The following is a 27,475-nucleotide window of genomic DNA, read 5'->3' on the forward strand; positions in this document are numbered from 1 at the left end:
GCCGTTTCACTTTTTACAGGAATTTAGATTTCAAAGTCTGGTATAGGCAAATCCTATGTTCACAATGCTCCACAAACAAACAGAACTGCATTTGATACCTTTGTATCCCTAAATCAAAACCATCAATGAAAATTGTGATGCTTGTTGTTTCCGGGTAAGATCAATGAATGGTCAAAAACTATTCTGAGGTTATACGGTTCAATCATTTGATTCTTTCTAGATTGAACTGTGTAACTCCTCAAAATTACATTCCCAAATGTGTAACCCAGAGCCTATTAACACTATGGATGGTAATCTGATTTAGCAAGTTACATCATAAAAATATCTAGGGATATGGTTGGATGAAAAACATTGTTATAAAACTCATGTATAAAACCTTTTCTAGTTTAAATTAAGCTGGGTTTTTATTTTAGAAACGAATTATATTTTACTTCCTGCCTATAATTGATGATGGTGATACAGTAATTTATATTTACAGGCTTCCACGAGTACTTTACATATCCTGAATAAAGTTTATCATGGTGCTTTGCATTTTATATACAGTGCTAAATATCTTACCACTGCCACCTTTATAAAACTACTGTTCTTACCTCCATAGCTCAATGCAGATGGATACATTGGCAGCTTTTAATTTCCAATGGTTTTATTGGAAAACTTGCACCATATTTATCAGGACTTATTAACCATTGTTCTTCTAAATATAATCTGCGTCCATGTAGCAATTTTCTTCTTACTGTGCCTCGAATTTTCTCAGACTTTGGTAAAACGGCTTTTAGTCATTATGTCCCATGGAGTTGGAATAACTTACAAAAAATAAAATAAAATAATTACCAGTGGGAGGTTTATCAAGTCAAAGAGTTTGTGCTCTGCTTGAAAGTTTTTGAAGTGCATCGTGGTTGTAATATGTTATCAGTTGCCCCAGGACTTCTGTGAATGTTTTAACGCGTTGGCTGTATTGTTTTGACTGTTTGATGTTTGTGCGCCTGCTGACCCAGTGTTTGGTATTTATTTTAGTCGTACGATCATACGTAAATAAAAACACGACAAACACTGATCATTTTGTGCAAAGCATAATTATCTCTGCCATATGTTGCCTCTTCTGTGATCAGGGACCGTCAGCTGACTTGAGCAGTACCTTTATATCAATCTACCGTCCGCAGCACATTCTTCTGCCTAAACGGTTTTTCAGAGGGGACTGCTCTCTCATTGATTATCCATTTTTCTCATAGTAGAATGTACACTCAAAATGTAACGGTAGAATCGTGAACGACATCTATCCGCCACTCAAAAACTATCTTGCGCCCTGCCGACAGCCTGGTGATTGTAAATATCGATTGGTGTTTCGGTTGCGTGTATGGATAACCTACATTGCAAACTCTGTGTAATATCGAATCCATCTGTATGATCCATCAATGTAGCCTACTAGGTGCATATAGATTCACTTGTCCGCTCAGACTGGTTTTTTACTTTTTACATTCATTTTGTTGACGTTCCCTCATATCTATGTATCGAGAAAAACAGACCAAATTGCTTTTATGGGGGTTATGAATTCACGTTCGGCCGGTCAGGTGATTGCAATAACCCAGTGCCTATGGGGACCTCGCGAGGACATTGTTTGTAATGCAAGTTTAATTCCCTGTGAACTACGTGCTTAAAAAAAAAAAAAAAAACTGGTGACCCTACTTTTGACCTCGGGAAATCAAAGCAAGAGAAACCGGAAACCGTCGTTTGTAAATTTGCTTACGCGCAAATACTATACCAGTAAGTCGCCCAGTTTCGGCTTTAGTTTTTGCACAAATTTGAAATACTCATCTTTAAACAGCCACTTCTTAGTTTCCCACAGAGAATGGAGAATTGTAATAACGGCATTAGGCTACTCTGCGTAAGTATTTTAAATAAAGAAATGGTTCAAAAGATTGTGGAAAACCTTTCCAGAAAGAATGAACACGTGGAGTAGCCTAACCTGTGCAGGAAGCTTCATCAAAGGTATCCAGCATCCCGACGTAGGCTACTTAGTAAAATGATTAGTAGGCTAATGTTAGGCTAAAACGTTATCGCATGCAGCGTTCTTCTAAATTTGATTTCTGGGTGGAAATTACGGAAATTAATTCGACTTTATTCTTGTATGTGAGAGATATTCAGCTACTCAGTGTCCTGCACCCCCACCGACAGTTTTACTAGGTAAAGCCTTTAGAAACTAGATGTGAGTATTTATTTATTTATTTTGGTGACAAAATGTAAAGTATATCCTAGGCATATTGTTTGTACTTTATTGTGATCTCATTTTGGCTGTTGTTTATTTAATCTAATCCAAGAAAATCGTAAACTTATAATTACATTGGTTTTCGTTTACCTTTAGGCTGTAGGCCTACATCTGAAATGGTAACCTATAAATGAATCCAAACATGTATGTTTTACAGCCTTCACAGCAGCAAAATGATTTTGTATGTACACATTTAGCCTAACATTTTAATAAACAAAATCATGTTAAAATCGCTCATAATATTGTTGATATAGAATGTTGCCTGCATACAAATACAATAGTATTTTTGTCCATACAAAATATTATTGGACCTAAGAGACTATATCGTAGCTATACTTCTCAAAAACAGTGCAAACGGCAAATTATTTCGAAGAGCTATGCCCATTTACAAAAAATAAAAATGTCGGTGTTCCGAGTTATCAATCCAGTTGAATCCCTGTTTTAATAGGACTCCGGTTTTCATATAGCCTAGGAATAAATTGTCCTGTTCAGCAGATATTTTTAGACCTATCTTAAGTATATCTGCTGTAGCCTATGGATGGATCATCCTCTTTCAAGCGTCCTTTTGCTACGTAACAGGTGTATGTCGATGAAAGCTATGTCGGTTTACATTGGCCAAGCATGCGGCATAAAATGTATATTTAAGTCAGTCACGAAACTGTTATTTCCTCGTCCTCCGATTCTGAAAAGTCTGAGTGTTTGCTGGAGTGGGACGGAGACGACTGTCGTGATTCCACATTGTTTAAATTCTTCCGCTCTGTGAAAGTGCAGCAGAACGCCTCGCGGGGTCTCTCTGTGTGGAAAGTTTCATCCTCTTCATCCGAGGACTTTTTCCCAACATCGCTAAGATCTGGGTTGGGGTTCATTTTCGTGGGCAGGGTTTGCTCTCGACACCCTCCGGAAGATAGTAGTTCCCTCTCTTTTGAATTCCTCCATTTCATTCTTCGGTTCTGGAACCAAATTTTTACCTGGACAAACAGAAGAAGATATTAGCCATTATATCACAGTTACAACACTCCTTAGCTGTGGTGTAATCACAATATGCAACTGCCTGTTATGAGTTAAGCCTATTCCTTAAAAAAACAAAAAACTGTGTGCTAAGTCAAATTGGAATCGTGGTTAGGCCTACGTAGCCTATTCGTTTCGCATTTTACAACCGGGCTTTGTTTATCGGCATGGGCGAAACCAAATCATGAAATAGTTTTCGTTGAACACATGTAAGAAGTGTTATTAAACCGAATACCATTAGAGGATGTTGAGCTAGTCAAACTGATAATTAGCCTACCTGTGAGTCTTTCAGCCCAAGTTTTGCAGCCAGTTTCTTTCTCTCGGGCTTGCTAATATATTTCTGTTTCTGGAACATTTTCTCGAGGGCTTTACGCTGCAAGTCAGAAAACACAGCCCGCCGGAGCATTCCCCTCCTGGGTTTCCCTCTCGCAGTAAGCGGCCAAGCGAAGGTGCTCGGAATAGGAACCGAAGTCGATGCTTAGGGAAAACAAAACAAGAAATACAATTAGATAAACCTTTGTATCGAATGCAAGACGTTTTCTCCCTGGCGAAAATAAGACTGAAGTGCTCTTGCTTTTTGTTGTTGTCTAGTAGGCTATTTCAAATACACGTAAATATTGCTAACGTTTTGTGTTATTTCGTTCAGTAAAATACTCCAGGCATCTAATTAGCACATTGCTAGGCTCTCACAATGGCATTGGTATGGTAAAGAGGTAGGCTAGGGTGTCCTTTGAGGACGTTCCAGAGAGATATAGTGAACTAAATGGAGTGTGAACGGTAATTGTGTAGTAATGAACTAAAAGAAAAAGACTGAGGGCAGGCAGCTAAATCATATATTATTGTAACAAAACACTTCTAAACTAAACATTCGCATTCCAGGACCATTTGAAAGTTATTGATGGCGGGAGGTGCATTTTGCCAAGTTTCCAGTTTCCATGTAGGCTATAAACACGAAAGGCTCATGCAGCTCAAGTTGTTTTGTAGAAGTCTTGACACCACTAACGAACCTTGCTATGATGCTCTGTGCTTATATTGCAGCAATGTTGTATTTCGTTTTGTAGGTTTGAAAATCCATAACGTTTCGTTATGATTACGCCTACTACTCAACAAGACCCTCCAGGTATTATGACTTGTAGACAGCCTTCACGATTACATTATTATTCATTTTGATTGATTCCTCAACCACTGATTGTAAACTATGATGCCATGTGTCTGGACCTCCCACCACTACTGCACGCAACTATACATGTGGTCTTATGGGAATGCTGAAAAACGGAATAGCTCACAATGGGAAATTAGTCCATGACTGGTAAATGCCTAGCTGTGTCATGACAAAAATCAGCCCTGTGTCTGTGTATGGCTGCCCAAGGGGAGCTGACCAATTTGTCATGGTGCTGAAACCATTGTCTGCGAACAGTGTCTAAGGGCACTCGCTCTGTGGGAATACCAGGGCGACGAAGAGAAGCCAACAGTTTCACTGTGAGAAGGGACCCGCCTCATTTGCCCCATGACAATTTTGACTAATTTGTAAATTTGTACAAAACGTTGCAAAATGTCAGCAGTCGCTCCTTTTGTTACAAAGGGGCATCGAAGTGACGAGACTGATTCCGCAGTATTGTAATGTTTTTGTCCTCAGAGCCACGGCCTATAGACAATCTAGTTTGCTTGCAGTTGGAGGGTGCTTGAAACAACCAGATTTTTGCTTACATATGGTAATATTATAATACAACCAGATAATGTTAAAAACGAATACCTGATAAATATGAAGATCTAATTAAAGGATAGGAAGGCCCATCAAAATAAGGAAATGGCCGCATGCACTGAATGGAAGACGATGGCGCTGTAAAGAAAAAGAAAATACAGAAAATTAAACTCAGAGGTAGTGTGTTTTGTGTTCCACACAATTTCGCTTCATAAACATTTGTAAGTAGGTTACACATTTACATAACTGTTTAAGTAAACGAGTCAAATAATATTTTGCGTTAAAACTACACAATACAGTATTTAATAGTTTTGACAAAATATTTAATCATGTGATCCCTCAGCCCAAAGTAGATAGGTAGCCTAGTTAAGGGATCACATCGTGTATTTTTGCATTAACACACATACTCAACATTTTGATTAAAAGGAAAACTTACCATTTATTTTTGGTGGCGCTAGGATTGCATTTACTCCAAATTTCAAATAAGTCGGGTCTCTGTTGGTGGAAGGTGAACACAGGGGCGAGTGATTTTCACGAGCCACGGTTGTGGAGGTGTTAAAAGCATCCGCCGAAACGATTTTGATAGAAGTGGTTCCTGAGTTTGCAACAAACGCTGTCGGTGACGAGACTGTACGGTGAAAATATATTGGTCGGTTGATCCGCAACAAATCCTCCACTAAAAAGGTGGAGTGAGCACTAAGTGCTGATTGCAATGACCGGGGCAACGTCCAAGCTGCTGACGGCCTAAAGAGGTTAGGATGTGTAGAAGGTGGCGTCATAATATTTGGAAACATCATAGTGCCGTTTTAAAAAGACTTCTGTATAATATTCTCTTGGGCTGATGGGTAGTTCTCTGTTAGGACCCAACCTGTGAGGGATTTTATAGTGGTCTGCTTTCAAATGGCCTTTCAAAACTGACAATTCGGACAATTGGGCTCAATGAGATTCTCCACATGAATTTTTTCAGTCAGGGATCTCAGCGCCCTGATTGGTTCAAGGGTGTAATTTATGATAGGATTAGACTTGTAGTTAACAGTTTTGCATATTCACCGCCTCTTTGGCATACGCTGTGTGTTTAGAATTCTAGCACGGTTATTGTTTGGGCGCGACATTTAGCCTACTTCAACTGCTTAAAACGCTATTTTGAACGTTACAAATTTCACGCTTGCTGAAGGGGGATTTTAAAGGAATCTGTTCGTTATTTAAGCCCATGCTGTTAGACAAATAATTAAATGGGCCTATTCGTTAAAAACGGCTGCCATGATGCTGTGTGCAGATATTAAAGTTGGTGTATTTATTAGGCTACTGTAAGATGTGGTGTATGCCTAGGCGGCTACTTGCTTTAAATTAAATTAACAGATGTTTTTTTTTTTCTTGTTAGCGTAGGCCTAAAAGTGAAAATTATGGTGGGCTATTTCTTTACTTGAAGAATAAAGAGAAAAAGTTTCGTGTCGCACAGATCTGTTTTCTGCTTAACCACATCGTTTAGGCCAATATAAGTTGCTGTACGCCTGCATGTTGTCAAACTAAGTTCACATATTTCCGCTGATGATGATGATAATGATTTATGACTGCCTATCCATACAAATAACAATAGGCCATTTTTACTGCCAGCAAAGTATTACGCTTAAAACTACTGATGTTTGTCCCTTACAGATGATTTGGTTAGTTTTATTAAAATTATTGCATGAAATAGGCCTATAATTTGTTTCAGAGAAACCATTGTTTGTGTTTGCTTATTCTTTGTGTTAGATGTTCTGGAGTAAAGTAGGCTATCAAAAGGATTTATGGTCACAGAATGATTTAACATATGCGTTAAATGGGCCTGTTCTCCGTTCATTTCGCTGGCTTCGCTGAACATTTGCAATATAAAAAATAAAGTGCAGCCCCGGCCATACATCTCTTATCCTAGTAACCATGAGCTGTGTTCTTCTGCTGTTTCTCTTTTTCTAAGACAGTAATTTATGAAAAAAAAATCGCATTATTCGCCTTAATTTCTATGTTTTGATTGTGTTTCAACAGTTTAAGCAATATATGATTAGATTATTTTAAACCTCTGAAACTTTAAAACTTCATCAAAGTTTAATTAGACTCATCACATGCCTCATCTGTGCTGAAGACTACACCTTACTTTATTTTAAATTGGTTAAGAAATTGGTTTATTTTGTTGGTTAAGAAAACCAATTTTATCTTGAAACTGGGATTGCTTCATAAGATTTTGGAGCGTGATTTCTATAATAGATCACAAAATAGTTTGTGATAACGGGAAAACGAAGATGTTTAAAGAATTTGGGGAAATGTTTCTTTTTTTATTTTTTTACTTTAGATCATTGTTTGCTGGTCAGATGCAGCCACCTGCGCTACACATAGATCCAGTTCAATAAATATGTCTCAGCCAAACTTTCTAGTAACCTAGGATACTATAAGTACCTGCAAAAGGCTGGAGAAAGAAGAATACATAGAAAGACACGGAAACCAACAAAAAGCAACGAAGAATGATTTTTGGTCAACATTTTCTTCTGTCAGTCCAGAAGTCTGAAATCAGTATAACTGTGACTAATGGCATTTGACTGCCGCTCTTTGTTTTGTTCCACTGACGACGCAAAGTCAGCGTTCAGCCAGTTTAATCGCCGAATGCACTTGTTGATGGAAGCCCGTAAGTCGTCTTTCTCAGCAGCTCAAAAAGCCAGTTCGTAGACGTTTTTTTGTGAAATTGTTTGCATAAAGTGGATAGTTCATGCCATGATTTTACCAATCTATTATTTGGTTCACAAATTTCGCCCCTCGTGTTTTTTTTTAATTAACGAAGTGAATTGATATCAGCCAATTATCCTAATCTTTACGGTGCCAATGGATATTTTATTCTGAGAAACTACGCCTGTTAGTCATAAGGAACCCATCAATCACAATTAAATACATAATGAAATAAAATAAATACAGCGTAATTTTCGGTTAATATGTAAATGAAATTGCAAAGGATGAACAGAATGTCATGATAATAGAATATAAAATATGAATAATATAACAAGCCTAATGGGCATAAAGTGATAAGTCAAATTATGTTATTGCCCCAGCCTTAAAAACAACATAATTATTTTTTAATTGAATTGCTGGTGCGTAATGAGATGCTGACATTTTCCATTGTAACAACGTGTATTAGCTTGTTTACGATGGAACGTGATTTTCAAATAGTTTTGTGGAGGTCGGAGCTAAGTACCGTCGGGATTGAGTTATTCCCTCATTTTGTCATAAACGATGATCTTTCGTATATTGCTGATTCTATGAAGTGTAGGATAAGCTGTGCGTCCGTTTCCGTTAGGCTGATATTAATACACATTTTTATCAATGTACAGAATTGTTTTCGAATTTCCAGCCGTAGCCTATTTTTTGTATGAAACCGGCATAGGCTACTTTATTGTAGATGACGTTGAAAATGATTGAAAATGGCTTGGGATACTTAATATCTTAAAAGTAAAAGACGCGTTATGTTTAGACAAAGTCGTGCCGTCTGGTAGATATTCATATGGATAAAACATTTTAAATTTGTGAAAGCGTTTAATGATATGAAAATAAAGTTACTGGACATTCGATACTGCTGGGACGCTTTTGATCTAGGTCTATGCTTTGTGTCATGAGCGTTCCATTAAATTATTCCTTGATTATGAAGAAAAAGAAATAGTGAAAAGTCATTATTCTTATTGGTTGTCCTTATGTCGTATCGTGTGGGGCCAGTTTGTATTCAGGTACGTAGGCCTACCTGTTACAGCAGAAACTTAACGGTTGGTGAAGAATATGCGTTTCCTTTTTTTATAGGCCTCACATTCTCTCTGTGCCGAACAAAGAGATGGTTTGCAAAAATATATAGTTTACTCTCAGTGACTGAAGCAAATGTGATCTTGTTTTTAATGCCACAACCAACTGACAGGCGTGGATGAATTCCATTGAAGACACTTTCCAAAAAAAATGGTCTGCATCCAACCCCGCTGAAGGTTGTACAGTAGTGTAATAAATATAAGTGGGAAAACACGAACAATTTCTATTTGAAATAGGTCACTGCTGAAATTTACCATGAGCAGTAATACCTTGATTCCTTTTAATTGAACTAATCCTCTCTTCATTTACACATCAAATTTACCTTCAAATTGGAGAAGAGGGGTTATGGAGGCTATCTTTTAATGAGACAAAGGCCAAAGCATTTAGGCTAAATTAATGTTATTATTTTCAGTCAAATGACCTTGTGACAGATTTGAACCAGGTTACACAGCTCAAACGTGACAGATGGCGTCCGTTGCTAAAACTTTGCCTCGGTTTTTTTTTTTTTTTTTTTTTTTCAAATAATAGTGACATGCTAAATTTGTAAAAGGGTGGATATTGACTAAATATTTTTAACAGCTGTGCTTGTGAGCCCAGAAAGTTCAAAATCAAGGACCCAAGTTTGAGGAACACTGCTTTAGACACAGCCAAGTCTGTCTGACCACCGACGGATCTGTCTACAGGTGCAATACCCAGGGAAGCATTGATTTCATGAAATGGTTACTAACGTAATGTAATGTAATTGATTAAATATAACTTTTTATGTAGTGATTATGAATGTCTAATTATATTGTCTGTGCATGTACATTTAATTTGAATCTGAAATAAATTTAGTATAATTTATATTAAGGAAAATAATGTACTTTTTAAACCAAAACTCTCTTATCAGAAACGATCCTCAGAAACGTTTAAGTTTTTTTTACCCCTTAAAACAGTGAAAGACTTATCAGATATACGTTTTCAGACCTTCCCAGTAAGAACAATTTGGTCTGTATGAGAATTGTAACTATCATACGAAGCCAGTTACAACTGTCATATAAAGTCAAAATAATTCATATTTGAAAAGGGTCGTCTTACATTACGCATGTTGTTTTAACAGCCTATAAATGGCCATGATGGCATTTCTCAGGCTTTACAGTCCAGTTCATACTTGATAATTTGCACATGCTGACATACCCTGAGTCATTGTAGTCTGTAGGCTATACGGTGTGGTAAAATGATAACTATTAAATATACCCTGATCGAGTACATTGTACCGATAGCAAACATTTTATCCCTTGTGGAATCGAGTACTGTCAGTGCTGAGTTTACACACCATTTTACTGTCTTTAAAGAATACAGGGAAACGTCTTGCTTTAATCTCTCAAAGAAAAAAAATATATTCGAGCTGAGTAAGATAGCTGCCGAAACGTTTCGTAGTCGTAAATGAGAGGTAAATGTATTATAGCTGGGTTGTAAATGTAAATTTGTCTGATTTGCACACATTTAATACAATTTTTGGCTTATTTCTGAGAATATATATATATATATATTCAAATATAAATTTACATTTCGCCTTAAACTTTAACTTTGCGTATGAATCTCACTTTACGAGTTTGTGCATTGTTTTTTTGCACAGACATTTGGCAGTCTCGTTTCACTTGCCGGTCGTAACAGTCAAGGAAGGAGCCAGTTTTAAAGCTGAATTTGCCATCTGTCTATAGGTCTTCTGGTCAGTATGCAGTCCATCACTGCAATCTGTGACATGCCATTTTGAGCAGAATGTGGAGGGTTTAGGAGAATGCCATCCTGAAAGAGTCCAATGGAGAGAGGGTGACCGTGTGAGCTTGGTGAACCCACAGTGGCAGTGTGCACGCTTGTTCCCCTGCCACATGAATGACGGGCGGCAGCGCTTGCTGGCTTGCCGGTATTGACGTGGTTTAGCCGAGTAATGGGATTGAAACGCACCATAGTATTTATGTCAGTTCGCATCTCGTCAAACTGATCACATGTGCCGCCGTGAAGTGTGGATTCAGTATTGAGAATTTGGTCTGTGGCTCAGTGTTAAAGGAACCCAAAGCCTTGTTTAATTCAGATATAATTCTCCTGCGAGTGTTTATTGATGAGTACATTTGCATAACAGCAGAAAGCCGTTGCCTTTTCAGCAGCTGTATATGTATGCCTTTTTCAGTCGCTCCCTTGCCTCAATAAGTTTAGTAAATGTATGTTGTGATGGACAGGACATTCTTGTGAATAGTCAAATGAGGCTACAAAGAGGGAAGATAATGTGTGGAAAAAAGACATTACACTTTTTCCACTCGCCAGAAAATATGTTTGTTAATAAAACAGGGCTGGTACAGAGGCAAATCCTAAGAGTAAAATAGTTTTTTAAAATTTTATTATTATTTTTTTTTAAATTAAACTTTAAAAGCATCATTTTGATTATTTAAATTCGCTCTGCATTATAATTAATATGGAATATGACCAATCTCTACTGTTTCCATTCAGTTCCATTCAATCTTAATTGTATTGCACTTTTTACATGCAAACTCACAAAAGGGGAGTCCAGGTCAATTTAACACACTTTTGGACCGCATCGTCACAGATTGTAATGAGATTTGTCATGCTGATTTGGTCTTATAAGAAACCCCTGTAACTAAAATGACTCTTTGACTAATCTGGGAGATACAGGTTACATTGTGGTTGTATATCATGGTAATTGGTGGCTGGGCTGTGTTTAAGGTGGTATGTCCAGCACTAGAGAATTGAGTTTGAACTTTCTACATGCTCATGAACCATCTCCATTGTACATGTTTCCATACCGCCCTGATACGCTTGTGATGGATTAATAGATCACCCAGGTGTGCTCGTGGTTGAACTGGTCACGGCAATTGGATGGACATACACAATGTTGAACAGATGCACAATCCTCGTATCAAAGGTTCTGAAGGAGCACTAATTTAGTTCATCTCCCTCCATATTGGTTTTGTCTATTCTAGTCTTGGTTGCATTGCAACCTTAGTGGGTACATTCATGGAGTTGCGGTAATTAGCCCAATCTTCATTAGCCCATATCTCCCAGAGTATTGATCTGAGACAAGTGTAATTTTGGTTTAAGGGGTTTCTTATAAGACCAAATCAGCTTGTTAAATATCATTAAAATCTGAGACAATGCGACCCAAAGGTTGGTTGCAGAGTGATGTATCACACACACACAACACACAGTGTTGACTGTAGCTGGTCTTAGGGGTCTTAGGGGATGACCTATCAGTCAACATTCAACAGGTTAACTCACAAACCTCTTCACTGAATAACGGTTAATGGTTGAATAGGTACTTGCTATCCACCTGCAGCAGTTGCACAGTTGTCTGTCCTCTAGCAAAATAGCTTTAGTGGCGCAGCTGGCAGGGCACAGAGTGGAAGGGAGGTAGTTTGCTGTTATCATGCATTTTTGGAGTACATTGCTGTTAGTGTTCACCCTCTCAATGGACATTATTGAAATTGGATGGGTCTACAGTTGTAACTGGGCATGACTAGGCCCAACATATTCTTACAGCCAGGCAGGATTTCTTATTCCTGAAAATGTCCTAAAAATTCCATAGACCATATATAAACAAATAGCTTAATGTTATGTTCACAACACCCACCCGCCCCTGTTTTTCCTTTCTTGAAATTCAGTTATATGGTCACACTAGGCATGACAAAATGATGCGATTAAGAGTTACTGGCATGGCACAATCGTGAAGATTTTCTGAATCTCTCAAGTACTTGTACATTACAATGTGCGTGCAGTCAATTGGCCTGCGGAAGCCTGTAATTGATCCAATTACATGCTTAAATTAGACAGTGGGAGACAGTCCCAGGACCGATGTCACAGCTTTACCAACCAGGATTTAACACATCCCGTTTATCTGAAATGGTTCTTCATATGACATGAAAAAAACTTTATACTTCATTTTATATCACAAGGTTGAAGTCATGCATTTTAACAATTTGAGACGTTTAAAAATGTCAGGGATATATCACAGAATTCTGCTGGAGCTCACCCAAATTATTTTGGTTTTATTCATAATAGTAATTTTCCCTTAAGCTACCATTTACTCCCCAGCAAGACACTTGATTAAAGGGCAAACAACAATAACAGTACTGCATAATTTTCCGAAATGGCCACAGTAAATTAAATACGAAAAATAAAATGTTCTTATTTCATTTCAGGTATTTGTCATCTGTCAAGTAAAATGTTGGGAGTAGCAGAGAACTTTTTAAAACTTTTAAAAATGCAGACCTGAGATTTTTTTCTCACACATTTTCACTTAAAGGCCAGTAAATATAAATATTTAAAAATGTATATTTGTACAATGGATCTATGTCCAGACATGTAGTAAATAGTATATTTTTTTCAACCTCTGATAAAATAAATATACAAAATGGCCCATTATTGTCTTCAGTGTTTGGGGGGAAAAAAGAGTATATATGCATGGTCTGTGAATGATGTCTTTACTAAATGCTGCAAAGCTAATATTAACTGAATGCAAGGGCCAGGACAAAGGCTTTGAATGTAAAGAGTAGAGGGGGGAAACAGAGAGGCTTAAAGCCTTCGCTGCTGGGGACAGCCACAGCCACATTGCCGTCTTTGCTCCCGTCCGTTGATGGCAAAGATGCAGGGCGAAAAGGTCCCAAACATTCCTTTGGGGTTTTCTGAACTCCACAGTCTCTGTGAAGAGGGGCCCTTTATTCAGAAGTGTTCCAATGAGTCGGTGCCAAGTTGTCCTTTGAAATGTAAAAGGAAAATGGTGGCAGTGGTGAAAGTCCAGCAACAACCTCTGCTGCAACATAAAATATGCTCACTATGGGACAATAAACATTCAGCAGCTGCTGTTCATTTCATTGGGTTTTGTGCAGGCACTTGTGTTTATTTTGCTTAAACTGAGATATCGTTTTTGGAATACGGCATATTGCAAATAAACATTATAAACCTACTAAAACATGCAGCACGTTTTGAATGTGAAAATCTCAGTTTACAGGTTTATAAGTATGCCAGAGGGAGAGAAGCAGAGCCATTGGTGCTGGAGCTTTAGCTCAAACCCATCCGAGAGAGAAACCAGGTCGAGCTCTTGGCCTAGAAGTGACAGTGCAAGGTGTTCTTTCTGAACCCATTGATGATTCCTCTCTCCATACACACAGAATCTGTGTTCCTGTGCTCAGCTAGAGAGTCCCTAACAAAAAGAATCATTTCAGAACTGGGGTCTTATGGAAGGAGTTGACTCAATCTCTTTCGGTGATGAAATCTCACCTGAAATTATATGTAAGTGTAGGGGCTCTATCAAATGGTCCAAGGGAGGGCTGCCATTGGTCCTCCAGCCAATGTTTTGGTGCCATAGTATTTTGTTTAGACCCAAAGCTCTCTTCCCATAATAATACATTTTATTCTTAATTAAACATGAACCGTCCGGTATATTTGTAACCAGTATATTTGTATATTTGTCTTGGTTATTTAAATAAAAATAAAATATATATATATATATATATATTACCTTTTCCTTAATATTTAGTCTGACTGGAATAGGGGTGTAGCTTTCATTGGCTTATAACCCGCACAGGGTCAAAGCAAATCCTAAGGCCATTTGAGAGAGGGCAACACAAAAGGCTGCTGGGGGTGTTGTTAAAAAGAAAGGGCTCATTCTATGGGGACTGAATTTGGTGCAGAGATGAAAACTTTCATTTGCAGTTTCGCTGTATTCATTGAGGCACTGCCCTGAAAGGGGACCAGGACAGAGCCAGACGGCTGGGTGAACTTTTACTCCGACTCACTCTGAAACCCAGCCTGCTTTGGGCCTGTAAGGGATGATGGGGCCAAATGCAGGACATCCCAGTTCAGGGATCCCCCAATTAAAGCTCAAGGCTCATCATGTGGACTGACATCCGAGGCTTCAAAGAAATTGGAATGTGCCAGCTCCTTTTCCTACCCAGTTATTCGTGGCCACACTCAGAGCTTGTTTTCTCTCAGCATCATTTTAAAACATTCTGAATTAAATGGTTGAAACATTCTTCTCCCATTTACTTCTCATTCAATGTAACCTGCCGTATCTGTCGCATTTCAAGAGGTCGGTATGCTACCTTCATTTGAGTAAACATTTCTGTCCATGTGCTGAATAGTACTTAAATATAATAATTAATTTTTATTCTAATCAAGTTATGGTACTGTTAGCAGAACATATACATTTCCCTGGGCATACTATGCCTCCGAAAGTAGTTACTCTGGATGCAGTCCTGTCTTCATCTTCATAAAGATTTCTTAGATTCTCTGAGGCCAAGGGTCTTGTCAGAACCATTAAGAAAGCATATGGAAATCTACCCTTCATATTTTTTAGATTATACCATGAACCCATGTATTGCCATGTATTACTCCATCAGTAGTGTAGATAAAGAACAGTGTAGCTGTAGTGTATTGGGTCCTTCAGGTCTGTGGAAAGTTGGCTTCAGTTGTTGCTGCTCACGCTCAGTAGTAATGGGAGTCATGCTCCTTTATCACTTAAATAACTGTCCACTGCTCTTACTTTCTGTTCTCATTAGGCATCTGCATTGGTCAGAAATTCTTCCACCTGTCAATCATGATCAAGTGCTGCTGTGTATGCGTGTTTGTAAGGGGAAAACCCCTGCCTTTATTAGCTTAGTATATGCTGTGTCTGGGAACAAAATGAATATTTAATGGTTATATTTCATTATATATATATATATATATATATATATATTATATTATAAGAGTAAAACATTTGTGTGTTTGTGAAAGTAGGAATTCATTTTCATAAGTGTATGTACAGTACGGCATAATCAAGGCAAACATTGCATGATTTAGAATATAGGATTAAGCACTGCCATTCATTCATTGTAACACTGACTTTGAAAAATGTCTGTGGAAATTCATTCTGTGCCTTCTGGTGACCACATTGACATTCAAATTCTATTGTAACATAGTCAATGAAAAATGAGATGGTAGGGCCCTTTCTTTGGGTCAGATACATGCAGTAATATTATTTTAGGTTTTGAAAACTGAGATGATGAAAAACGGGTTTAAGCAGACAAACCACATCAACTATCCAATAGGAAAATATGCCAGTATGTCATTCCCTGCTTTGGCTCCTGTGTCAGTGTAATAATAATAACACATTGTGAAAGGGCATGAGCCAGAACAAGCAGGCCCAAATGATGGGCAGATTAGCAGAAACAGATGGAGGGGGTTGCACTCCAACTGCTTTAAACAGACGCACGAAGACAATGTGTAAGCAGAGTTCATTGCCTCCAACAGATACTGCCAATCAAGTCCTGTGCCCCTCACCCCAATGCTTGCTGAATCCTTTTATATATACACCGAGAAGAAAGAATGGAGTTTAGTTAACACAAGAAGATCTTTCTGGCACATTCTACAGAACCTCGCTGAAGGACCTAATGGATGGCCCATCCCTCAAGGTTTTTTGACCTGTTTGGTTCAGTGAGGGCAAGAGAGGGATGAGACACAGTGATATTTGTTGCCCGTATTTTGTTACTGAAGAAACCAAATGAAGGAATGGGGTGAAATTTGTCAGGTGAAAATTTACTGGATCATCGTTTAGACATTATGATCTTTTGTATTATCCGTAATGGCCTTTTACATTTAATTAAATTCTACTTTTAAATATTCAGGTCCCTAGAAAATTGCAGTGCTGATGGTGCTCAGGCATGATGGTTAAAAAAAAGATATTTAGATGGTAGGAAACACTGAGCTGGTGCCTCCTGGAATGAGTCACATGGAGTACATAATTAGCAATGCTGTATGTTAGCCTTTCCTGCTGTCACTCCATTAACAGTCATCATAGCTGAAATGGATCCAGATTGAATGCCAAGAGCATTTTACGTTCACAGCACCTAAAATTATATATAGTGGTAGCTCTGCAATTTATAGTTTCATCATTCAGGAAAAAGTTTATGCCAAATTGACCACGAAAGGTGCATTTCACATGATATGCAAACACAATAAAAGCCAGGACAATGGCATGTCCTCGTTCTGGAGTAGTGAGGTCATTGGAATGTAGACACAGAAGGGGAAGTCCAATCAAATGATGACCCTAAATGAATTTTAAAACGATAAGCTAAGAAATTGGAAATTCATTTAGTGCCTATATTCCATCATCCTTGCTCTACTCTAGAATTAAAAAAAATAATAATAATTATATATATATATATATACATACACTACATGTCCATCCAAAATTCCTCAGGGACAGAGGCACCAAAGTACACTTGTGAAGAAAAAAGATGTAAAGATGCTGTAAACAATACACCCAAACCAGTTTTAAAAGTGTAACAGAATCTTTTGTCAGATATAGCCTGGCTATGCAAGTTGAATCTCCAGTTGCTTTGGGTGTGTTAATGCAGTGACGGCAGAACAGGCCCATTTACTGCTTGGCTAATATTTAAGTCCTTAGTACCTCATCGCATGGTTAACATGTCAGAATGCTGTTTTACCCAAGGACACAACCACAATACAAGGGAAGGAAGTAGATCTTCAGGATACAGCATCTGTAGAGCAGATCATTATCAGTTGGCTCCATCCTTTCTCTAGTTATGTATTTACTATTGTATGCTTTGTAACTGGTGCTGCAGTGCAATGATCTTTGAGTTTTGATGTTTACTTTGAATGCTCTCAATAGAGCCAAAAGGAAGAGAAATAGTATTTCAATTAGACGTGGAATTTCTGCATCGAAGGGCAGAAATCTTAGCCCAACCCAGATGTTTGACATGAATACCATTAGTAAGTTAGAAACAATTCCTGATTAAATTTTGTTTTTACCTGTATAAATGTTGCATTAGCTGTAATGTTACATTTGTAGTTTTATCTTAAGCAAAGAAGTCATCTTGAGAATAAGCATTATACAGTATATTTTTTCTGTTGATAAAGGAGGATTTTATGTTTTCTGTGCAGTGCTATGGAAAAAGTAACTTTAAAAGTAACAGCAGCTCACGTCCCTTGCAGACTGGGCTGGAGAGAGAGCTTGTGGAAGTGAGTGGGAGTCTATTCAGCAGTGTCTGAGGCCTTTCAGGCCTGTCCATAAGTGGGCAATCAGCCATGGGCTGGGCTTTATCTCTGTGGGCCTCCTACCTGCACTGGCCCCTCACGGGCCTCAAAAGAGCCTCATTCACTGAACCCAAGAACAATGGCCAAGGGGACAAACAATTCTGAGGAGTCTATCATTTTCTATGGTGTTATCTTAGGCGCTGAATAAAACCAGCAGTCCCCCCTTCCTGGCTCACAGTCAGCAATGTCTAAGGGAGCCAGTAGTACTTTACAGGCCTCATTCAGAGCTTTTCAACAGGTTCACAAGGGCAAGGAGTGCAGTGTATTAAAAAGGGATAAAAATGTCACATCACTGAGGCCAACAGCACCATGGCGGACTGAGGAGTTGAGCTTGTGAAAAGACAGAGGCTTTGTGGAGCTTGTCCGCCCTTATGTGCCTACAATAAGACCCAAATCCCGAAGCAAGACTTAAACATCAAATAAAATGTAACTAATATGTGTGTGTTTTTTGGTGAAAATTGTGCATATTGCATATATCATTTCATACACAATTTTGCAATTATTTCCCTGCAATTGTGTTCATATCTGCAAAATATTTCGTCAGATACTGAGGAAAAAATGTGCAGTATTGAAAATGATTTTCTTTGACTCTTAAAAAATGAGTTCCTCCAAGCTTGTCAAAGTGATCTAGTAGCCTGTGGAGTCCCGTGTTAAATGGACAACCAGCCACCTAGCTGGATCCTAATTCCCCGTGTCTAACACAATAGCAGTGATTATATGGTCATCAGTGCAATACCTTTTTCTTCTACTCAGTCAGTGCCCAGACAGATGTTCTGTCATGCCTGTTTAAGGCCATTACTTCTCTCCGGGGTCACACTCCAGACAAATTAAGGGTAAACACTATTAAACGCAGTCTGAAACTCGCTCAAAGTGCTGACTTTCACTTTTGCCTAGAATCTTGAACAGGAGCTTTATTAAAGACTTGGGATATAGACCAAATCACACATTACCAGTACTGTTGAGATTTTAGCCGTCAACAGCAAAATTACCAGAGGTTTATCATTTTAATAGGATGATTTGCTCAAGGTTTTACTTTGATCCTGCCCCTAGATACCAAAATGAGATTTATCGCTTAGGATGGTTGCAGAACAAAAATGGAAGTAGACATTGTTTACAGATTGCTTCAGCAAAAAGCTTGGTTTTCAGTTGGAAGATTTGTATGACTCTTGTTTGCTGTAGTACTTGTGCTTTTGCATGGAGAAGTTAAGTTAAATGTATATTGTCTCTCTTTCACTCTTCCTTTTTAAATCTTATGAAAATTTGCAAAATTACATTACATCTACTACATCAGATCATTCTCCATCACATGCCCGGTAAATTAACACACGATGCAGGTTTATAGTTGTGAATTCAAACGGCCACATCTTTCAGATCCATTCACTTGCCCTGACACTAAGGCAAATTGGGAAACAAATTGTTTTAAAATGGAGTTCCCTGTGCTTTGTCAATAGCCTCCCGTCCCCAACCCACACTCGCCCACACACCCCCTACCCTCCTCTCCTCCCAGTCCCACCCCATCTCCTTTGTTGTTCTAATGTACATTTAATAGTTGCATAGCCACGGACATCTGCTCGAGGAAGCTGATCAATATGGTGTAAAAGTTCAAAGTAGCCCCTTCATTAGCTGTGCCTGCTTTACAACCAGAAGGCAACAATCTAAAAAGTGAGCAACGGCAATGCAGGACAATGGTGACCCCATTAAGCAGTGATTTATCATGGCGGGTAGGCCTGCTTAACCTTTGGCCAGCACTGGGCTCCATCCCCTTGGAAGGCTCTATTGTTAGCCCAGGGGCCTCAACCTGAGTGAAAGGAAACAATGATGCAGTTAAAGTCAAATTAAATTATAAAAGCACATCAAATGGATAGCACTCTGTCTTAGTGGGCCAGTGGCTAAAAAGTGTGGGTATGGTGCAAACTGTCTCCTTCAATAAAATGACTGTTACCATAATTTGGCTTTGTTGGTTTTACATGCATTCATTTTTAAAAATATATTAATTCATTCAGTTTTGACAAAGCATTTTTTTTTGATTGTCACTGCTGCCATTGCAAAACTAGGTGTCTCGTACCTATGAGACTTTTTTTTTTTTTTAAGTGTTCTCTTTTTATTCTGTCTCCTTTCCGTCATTGTTCCCTAAACATGGCTATTATAATGGAATAGAAAGCTGACTTCAATCTTAGAAATGTATTTAAAATATATCTCAAAGCCCTGCAACTAATTGCAGGTTTTAACTTGCCAATAACTTTACCAGCCTCCTTAGCAACTTCATTTAAACACTAAAATATACTATTTCTGAAGTTTACTTGTAAAAGTAAATGTTCTTTATTTGCATATATTATTCATGTGAAAGTAGAGATATATATTTGAGCTATATGCTGACCCAGTTGCCCTACAAATGAATTCATATATATTGTGACAGCAGTATCTACATAATGAATGACTCCGATGAATGGAACTGATATTAAGCAATCAAAAAGGGCCATGTGGTATTTTGTAAAGCTTGGCGGCTGAGCTTCACGCTCACTGGACCAGCTCGGCTGCATAAATCTCAGCGGAAGTCGGGCGGATAAAATTTCGCCCGTGGTTTGTAAACCGTTTTGTTAATGCGTTGTAAAGAAAAAGGGGGAAAAACTTAAAAAGAATGAGCGGTGCTGAAAGGGAACAGTTGTGTGGGTGTGGAACACTGCCTCATGTCCCTCCTCCTCCCATCCCTGCCCCATTCTAACAAGCCCTCACTTAGTCACACCACCTGCCCGCTCTCATTCTTCAGGCACACAACCGCGTCTGACAGGAGCAACAGACGGAACCACGGCCTCAGTGTGCCAGAGGTGGTGGCAGGCGTGTGACCGGACACCAAGAAAGGGGAACCGAAAATTAAGCGGTCAATAATGTTTATATTGCCGGCACCACTGTGGGGTTGTACGACAGCCCGGACCGCACGGTCAGCCGCTATCAGCCCAGGCACTGTCATCCCCTCATTATGCCTGGAGGCCCAAGTTTTTATCCTTTCATTAACACTCCTGCTTGTTTCCGTCCTGTGGAAAGTCCATCAGAGCATTGGCACTGAGGAAACTAACTGCCTTTAGGAATGGGCACAAGTAGGTTTGAGAACAGGCTTTTTATTTTATTTCACAGTGTAATGACAGCGGAAAGGTTTGATTAGATCTGCCAGGCAAATCTGTGCCCTCATTTTCCCTAGCAAACCCAGACAGGAGAAGCAGCCAGATGAGCAGTGCTGTATCACTGATAAACTCTGACTCTAATGCAGAGGTGAACAGCTAGAGCCGTATTTGTTCCTGGTATTCATGCCAACCTCTGACCTCAGTTATTTCATTAGCCCTACCATTTATGCCTTCTGATGTACTAGTTACATTTCTTGATAAGCACATGATTGACAGCTGAGGTTGTCTGTTGGCTGTCTGTTTCTGTGTCCCTCGATGAAACCTTTTACTGTCATCTAATCTAAATTATGAGTTAACCAGTGTTGGTGTGTACAGCCAATTGGCTCATTTAGCCAGGGTAATTGGTGGAATCAAAAACCTGCATACGCACCAGCCCTCCAGGACTGGAATTGCCCACCCCTGACCTAATGGCCTTGATCCTGCTCTGTAGTCAGGAATTCCCGATGGGACCTGACAGATTATATCTGATAAGCTAAAGCCCCTTGTTGATTAGCCATTTGCCCCTCTAACATCCGATTTAACTGAGCATGTAGACATCTGGTAGTGCTCGACTTCTCACTCCCAAAGGTCTTCCCTGCTACCCTAATTGGCACTGAAGGGTCATGGTCACAGGATGGTCAAAACATATGACCTAATCACTGCTTTTGATCTTATATCTTCTCTACATTTACTATGCACCATGTTCATTGGTGCTCCGTTGTGTACCTCCCTTTGTGGGAGGTGTTCTGATGAAATGCACTGTTTCAAACATGTTTGCAAATACTAGAGACCAGGGACATTATAGGTCACATTACACCAAGGAGGGAACAATTCACCCATGCATTAATAGCACTGTGAATAAGGCAGTAGTCCCACTTTTGCACATATGCCTTTGTGTGTCTATTAGGAAAATTATCCTTTTTATGGCTGGCATGATTAATTTGCAATGACATGCCTTAGTGTGTCTATTAGGAAAATTATCCTTTTTATGGCTGGCATGATTAATTTGCAATGACATGAAAAGTAAAATCGGCTATGCCACCTGTGATTACACAATTCTTAATCCACGTTGGCCAACTACAATACCTATCGCTGTTGTTTTTTTGTTTTTTTTGTGTGAGTGATGTTCCACCTTTCAGTAGTTCTTGGTGAAGTACTGTATCATTCAGTCCAGTTAGTGAAGAAAATGATGTGGAAGACTATAGTGTATTGTGTGTTTGATGAAAGTGTCTGATAATTAGAGAAACACAATGATATTATTTTACTTTTGGAGAGTTCTGTGTTTTGTTACCTTTATAAATATGCTGAAATGTGAGCCAGAAAACATTTTCCCACTTTAAAACTGAACAGCTGTGTATTAAGAAAATGTGCAAGGGTTCAATGCAATGGTGAGATAAAACAGTATTTCCAAGTACCTAGGTACTCTGTGGTGTAGGCAATTATGATGAGGACTTTGTTGTATTAATTTGGAAATGATTTCATGATTCTGTCAGTGTTAATAATGAAACATTCCATATTACCAGACCTCCATGATCAGTTTGGCCAATTTTAAATGGTGCCATCTTGGCTGTGTTAATTTACTGGTGCAGCTATGTAATACTGTGCCTACCCATTTCCAACATAACCGAAAGTGTTGGGCTGAGGTGTATTCAATTGTACAAATGCATAATTTAATTGAACGGTTACAGTTTGACGATTTCAGTGAATGCTAAATTACTTTTGTTAGTTCGAAACTAGTTAATGGGCTCAGTAGCTAATAATCTGGAGATACCACCTGCTGTAGTTCCTGTTAACATACACGCCAAGTTAGCTTGATGAAACTGGGGAGATTAATCAACCTAGATTAAAAAAAAAAAATACTTGTCCACCTTTAAGTCTGGAATTTATTCACGGATAACACGGTTCTTTTGTATTTAAATACTGCAGCTTGAAGAAAAGCAACTTCAACTTTCTATTGAATTTAAGTATCTACAGCATATTTTTTGCTCAAATCCAAACGTGGTGATTAAATCAAAAATAAAGGTGGTGGTGAAGGTGGCAGGTGGCGGAGACTTTAATTATCTTTTCCTTTTGATCTAATATTTGAATTTTGTCTGATAGTTACCACTGAAGTAATGGTCAAAATTCACATAGCTTTTATTTCTCTTTTATTTTGACCATGCTATACACCCTCATAAATACTTAAGCTGTACCTTTTCTGCTGATATTGGTAGGTATACAGCAGTCCGGGTGTTGGTGGGGGGGTGGGGGGTTGTGGAGCAGTACAAAATCCCAAACAGAGCAAAGGTGAGCTCCCCCCAGTCTTAGACAATGAACTGAGGAAACAAAATAGTTCCCCCCTTTGGCTCTATCATAATTATTTAAGAAAGTCATATTGTACATTATCCTGAAGAAGTGTACCAGTTCCTGTTTTCCATCATTAGGAGTCACCAGCTCTCCTGTTGTTGTGCCATTTTTGCTTGTCTAGTTAATTGTTTCGCATGTCATTGTTTAATTTGGTTTATTATTATATACACCTGTGTCTCACTCGCTCTCTCTGCACTTCATTTTCTAAGTACTTTGTAATGAGGCCATTATGTTCTCAGTTGTGTTTCATTAGTTCATTTGAATTAGTTGTTTCTCAGAATATTTAAGTTCCTTATTCTCCCTTAGTTGTTGCTTGATCTTAGTGTTTGTGTTCACACCTCACTGTCCTAGTCTCTTAGGGGTCAATTTCAGTGTGCCTAGCTTGAGTTTAAACCTCAAGACCAAAGAACTGTATAACAACTGGAGCAGCTGTCCTATGCTGCGGAATAGCGATTAGTCATTCCACTTGAAATGCAGTTCTGTGGTCTAGAATTCAATATGAAGCCCTATATGCACTGTGCAAAGAGTCTAACTTACGAGGATAACTTACCCTTGTGTCACATCTGGATTAGCTACAATGTAACATTTGCACAGTACCTATTATGCTCAAACCATTGCTTTCATTCCTGAACTAAAACTTTAGATAGCACAATGGCACAATGATAACCCACCAGAAAGTCGAGGTCAAAGAAGAGAGTGGGCATCACATTGCCATTGTTTTCAGTTAAAACATAACAGACAACCACCTAAGCTACAGACTAGTCAAAAGCTGTGTTTTCCATTCTACTGTGGACAACAGGTGCCGGGGACGAATGGGTTGTTCCTGACATATTACTGGAAAGCGAAGCCGCTTCTGACAGTTGCATGGGATTATAAGGAGTCAGGCCTAATTGAGCTGATCTTTACAATAGGATCAGCTGCGTGGCACCTCACCCGTGGGGCCTGCTCTTTGCCAGCCTGTCCCTCTCACCAGAACTGTGCGTGAGCTGTCGAGCTTTCATAAGAAAACAATAACCAGCAGATTGTTCTGTCAGGCCCCATTAATTGCTATCATTAGCATCACACTCTTGAGTCTGCAGTACGCTGCCCCTGTAGCCTGAGCCCCCTCTATTGAAAAGGGTTGCAAGTAAGTGTGCTTGGTTACTGTATTATTTTTTGATAAATGTGTACAATGCCTTGCAGTAGTATTCAGGCTAGGGCTGTCATGATATTAATATTATCATGGCATGATTATCATGGCACAAAATATCACAATGGTATTATCGCGATATATATGGTGGTAATGCGATCATTGAAATAGAATGCTATCATTTATCATTAACTTTGTTTATTGATTTCAAATGAGTGTCTGTATTTATGTCTGTCGTTACTTTGAGGATAGCAGTATTTGAAGCAGTGTGCCATTACAATTTAAATATCAAAGCCTATTAAATATGTGAGGAAATATTAATATGTACATAATGTATATATAAAAAAATAATAATGTAAAAAAAATTAACATAAAGCACTTTATAATTTACTTTGTCTACTGGTTATTTCGCAAAATCCACAACAGCTAGGGTTAAAAAAAACTGTCCAAATTCAACAAGGTTTCTATGGAATGACTACTTTTCACATTGGAATTCACTTTTGCCAATTTTTCTGTATAGCCAAGGTATTTAAGAACTGGACAGAGTAAAATGTTTTTTCTTTATTTGACCACTTTTGACAACTTGTTAGGCCAGTGGATACTTATTGGATTAGGTTCAAAATGGTGTCAGAGCAAGAAAACAGCTATTGCTATATGAACTCGGCCATTTTGGATTACAAAAACATCTAAAAAAAACATGGGGTGACATAGCTCAGGAGGTAAGAGCGGTTGTTTGGCAGTCAGAGGGTTGCCGGTTCGATCCCCCGCCCTGGTGTGTTTTAGTGTCCCTGAGAAAGACACCTTACCCCTAATTGCTCCCAATGAGCTGATTGGTGCCTTGCATGGCAGCCTTTCATCTTTGGTGTGTGTGTGAATGGGTGAATGAGAGGCATTAATTGTAAAGCGCTTTGGATAAAAGTGGTATATAAATGCAGTCCATTTACCATCTATATGGACAAAAGAACCATACAGATGCAAGCACTTACAGCAAAACAAGCTATCAAAAAAAAAACCCAATAGATTCTCCCTGCACCCCCTCCCCCCCTTAGGAAATGTTCTCACAATATATCATAGCAGGATTTTTGCACAATTACTTTTTTTTTTTTTAAACATACCAGTTTTTACTATATATATATCGTGACACCCCGTAATTTCCCACAGCACATTGGTTTCACCATTATAATTTCCTATAGGGCTGGTGATTTGACTGGTGTGAGTCTTCAGGCACGGAAGTTGGAGTGTGCCCGTATAGATTGTGCTACCTTTAGATGTGACCAGCTGTTTATAGAAGACTGGTCACAGGTCCCCATACTCCGGAGGTACAAATGAGTGGTCAGGCTCCTCTATATCTGCCGACTGAGATCCTGGAGATGGGGAACTGGGGGAACTAGACAAAAGGTCAGGCAGTGACCATGACATTCTGTCCCCCACCCCAACATAGTTTCTGAGACTCCATCAATGTATGGATTATTGCATTTGAGCCAGGGGTGACCAAGGACTAGGGGTTTTCCAATCGCAACTGAATATGCAAATACGTTGTTTTATCTCCCCATACTCTAGGGGTCTGCCATCTAGTGCGGTGACAAATATGGCTCTGATAAACTTACCAGGGGTATTTTTTGCCACTGATGGACTAATGGTCTATCAATGAAATTTCCAGAAGCAACCAGAGTCAATAAAGGCTGGCAAGTTAAACTGGGACGATGCCCACTGTAGCCTGGGAGGGAGCAAAGTTCATGAAGTGGAGACATTGGGAGACGATGATCGGGCCACACCCTGACAAGTCTGCCCTTTTCCCACCAGTTCAGGGCATGGATTGTGAAGGTGCCCTGATTGTCTGAAGTAAATGCAGAAGCGCCCTTTCTGGTGCGGTGCTGGTGTGGTGCTTCCCAGTTGCATCGGTTCTTCCGAAGTGGTCGTCTGCATCCTCTAAACAGCTTTTACAGATGAAATAAAGTCACCATTGCCTCCACCTGCTCTCAGAATTCAATAGAATAGTCGAGCACATAATGTGACCCTCGCCTCTGTTCCACTACCGGGGTGGTCAAAACTTTTACTCCTCTCTCCAGGAGAAGATTGGATGCTGTCACAGATCAGTGACTGTCTCTCCCACACCGCCGTCGCCCAGGCTAGGGCTTTGCCTGAGAGCAGTGAGATAACAAAGGGTACTTTCAAGTGTTCGGTGGAGAAAAAACTAGATGGCTGGAGCTCGAAAGCAAGGGAGCACTTGGTTAAAAATCCTTGGCACTTACCCAGACAGCCATCATATCGTTCAGGTGAGGGAGGCTACGGCTCTCAGGAAGATGGAGGTAACCTGCCTCTCGATGAATCTTCCCCGGGTGTGGCTGCGGTGGACAGACGATGAACCGCGGCAGGGAGGGTCTGAAGGTTTTCCGCTGTTGACTGCAGCAGCTGATCGTGCTGGCTCGTCGTTGCACCCTGCCTGGCCAGAGCTGCGGATACCTGACTGACCTCCAAACACAAAGGAAAAGAACCTGAAACAAAAGTAAGTATCGAATAAACTGCTTAACACAGGAAAACAACAAGCATGAGAAGGGTAACTAGAACAATACAGGAACAATCGTGAAACTAAGACTTGTAAGGTATGTGAACTGACAATTAGACCAAGCAACAACTAAGGGAAATTAAGGAACTTAAATACACTGATAAACAAGTGAAGCAAATGAACAAATGAAACAACTGAGAACAAAACGGGCTAATTTCTAAATCCTCAGACGATCAGACGACTAGTGAGAAACAGGCGTGCCTAATAATTAGCTTAAAACAATAATGACATAAGGAGTGACTGCACAGGCAAAAATAACACCAAAATTGGCAAACTGGTGCTTGCTAGTGGTGTGAAGCAGGAACTGTTACATATTTCAAGTTTTTCTTTTTGGCAATGATAACTTAAAACCAGTGTCACCCCATGAAATTATTTAGTTTCACAGTTTTTTAATAAAATA

General features: G+C 39.2%; 1 protein-coding gene and 1 long non-coding RNA gene across 2 annotated transcripts in view; one reads left to right on the forward strand and one right to left on the reverse strand.

Annotated features, from left to right (window-relative positions):
* Positions 1-1,767: 1,767 nt before the first annotated feature.
* LOC135255267 (uncharacterized) overlaps positions 1,768-27,475 on the forward strand; it is a 72,281-nt gene continuing 46,573 nt past the window's right edge. Inside the window, exon 1 of the long non-coding RNA XR_010330134.1 lies at positions 1,768-1,986. This is a non-coding gene — a long non-coding RNA (uncharacterized LOC135255267). The remainder of the gene's footprint in view (positions 1,987-27,475) is intronic.
* On the reverse strand, positions 1,991-6,017 carry LOC135255265 (homeobox protein DBX1-B-like). Its single transcript, XM_064336211.1, has 4 exons — positions 5,410-6,017; positions 5,025-5,111; positions 3,549-3,748; positions 1,991-3,231 (listed from the first exon to the last, which is right to left on the reverse strand). The coding sequence occupies exons 1-4, from the start codon at positions 5,768-5,770 to the stop codon at positions 2,914-2,916; spliced, it is 966 nt and encodes a 321-aa protein (XP_064192281.1). The 5' UTR covers positions 5,771-6,017; the 3' UTR covers positions 1,991-2,913.

This window comes from Anguilla rostrata, chromosome 5 (genome assembly GCF_018555375.3).
Source record: "Anguilla rostrata isolate EN2019 chromosome 5, ASM1855537v3, whole genome shotgun sequence".
Classification (NCBI taxonomy): domain Eukaryota; kingdom Metazoa; phylum Chordata; class Actinopteri; order Anguilliformes; family Anguillidae; genus Anguilla; species Anguilla rostrata.

Excerpts from the sequence above, each read along its gene's own strand:
- LOC135255265 (XM_064336211.1), bottom strand. The coding sequence starts at position 5,770 with ATGATGTTTCCAAATATTATGACGCCACCTTCTACACATCCTAACCTC. Across the intron at positions 5,112-5,409 it reads AGCGCCACCAAAAATAAATG|CGCCATCGTCTTCCATTCAG; the intron begins GTAAGTTTTCCT and ends TTTTCTTTACAG. Across the intron at positions 3,749-5,024 it reads TAGATCTTCATATTTATCAG|CATCGACTTCGGTTCCTATT; the intron begins GTATTCGTTTTT and ends GTTTTCCCTAAG.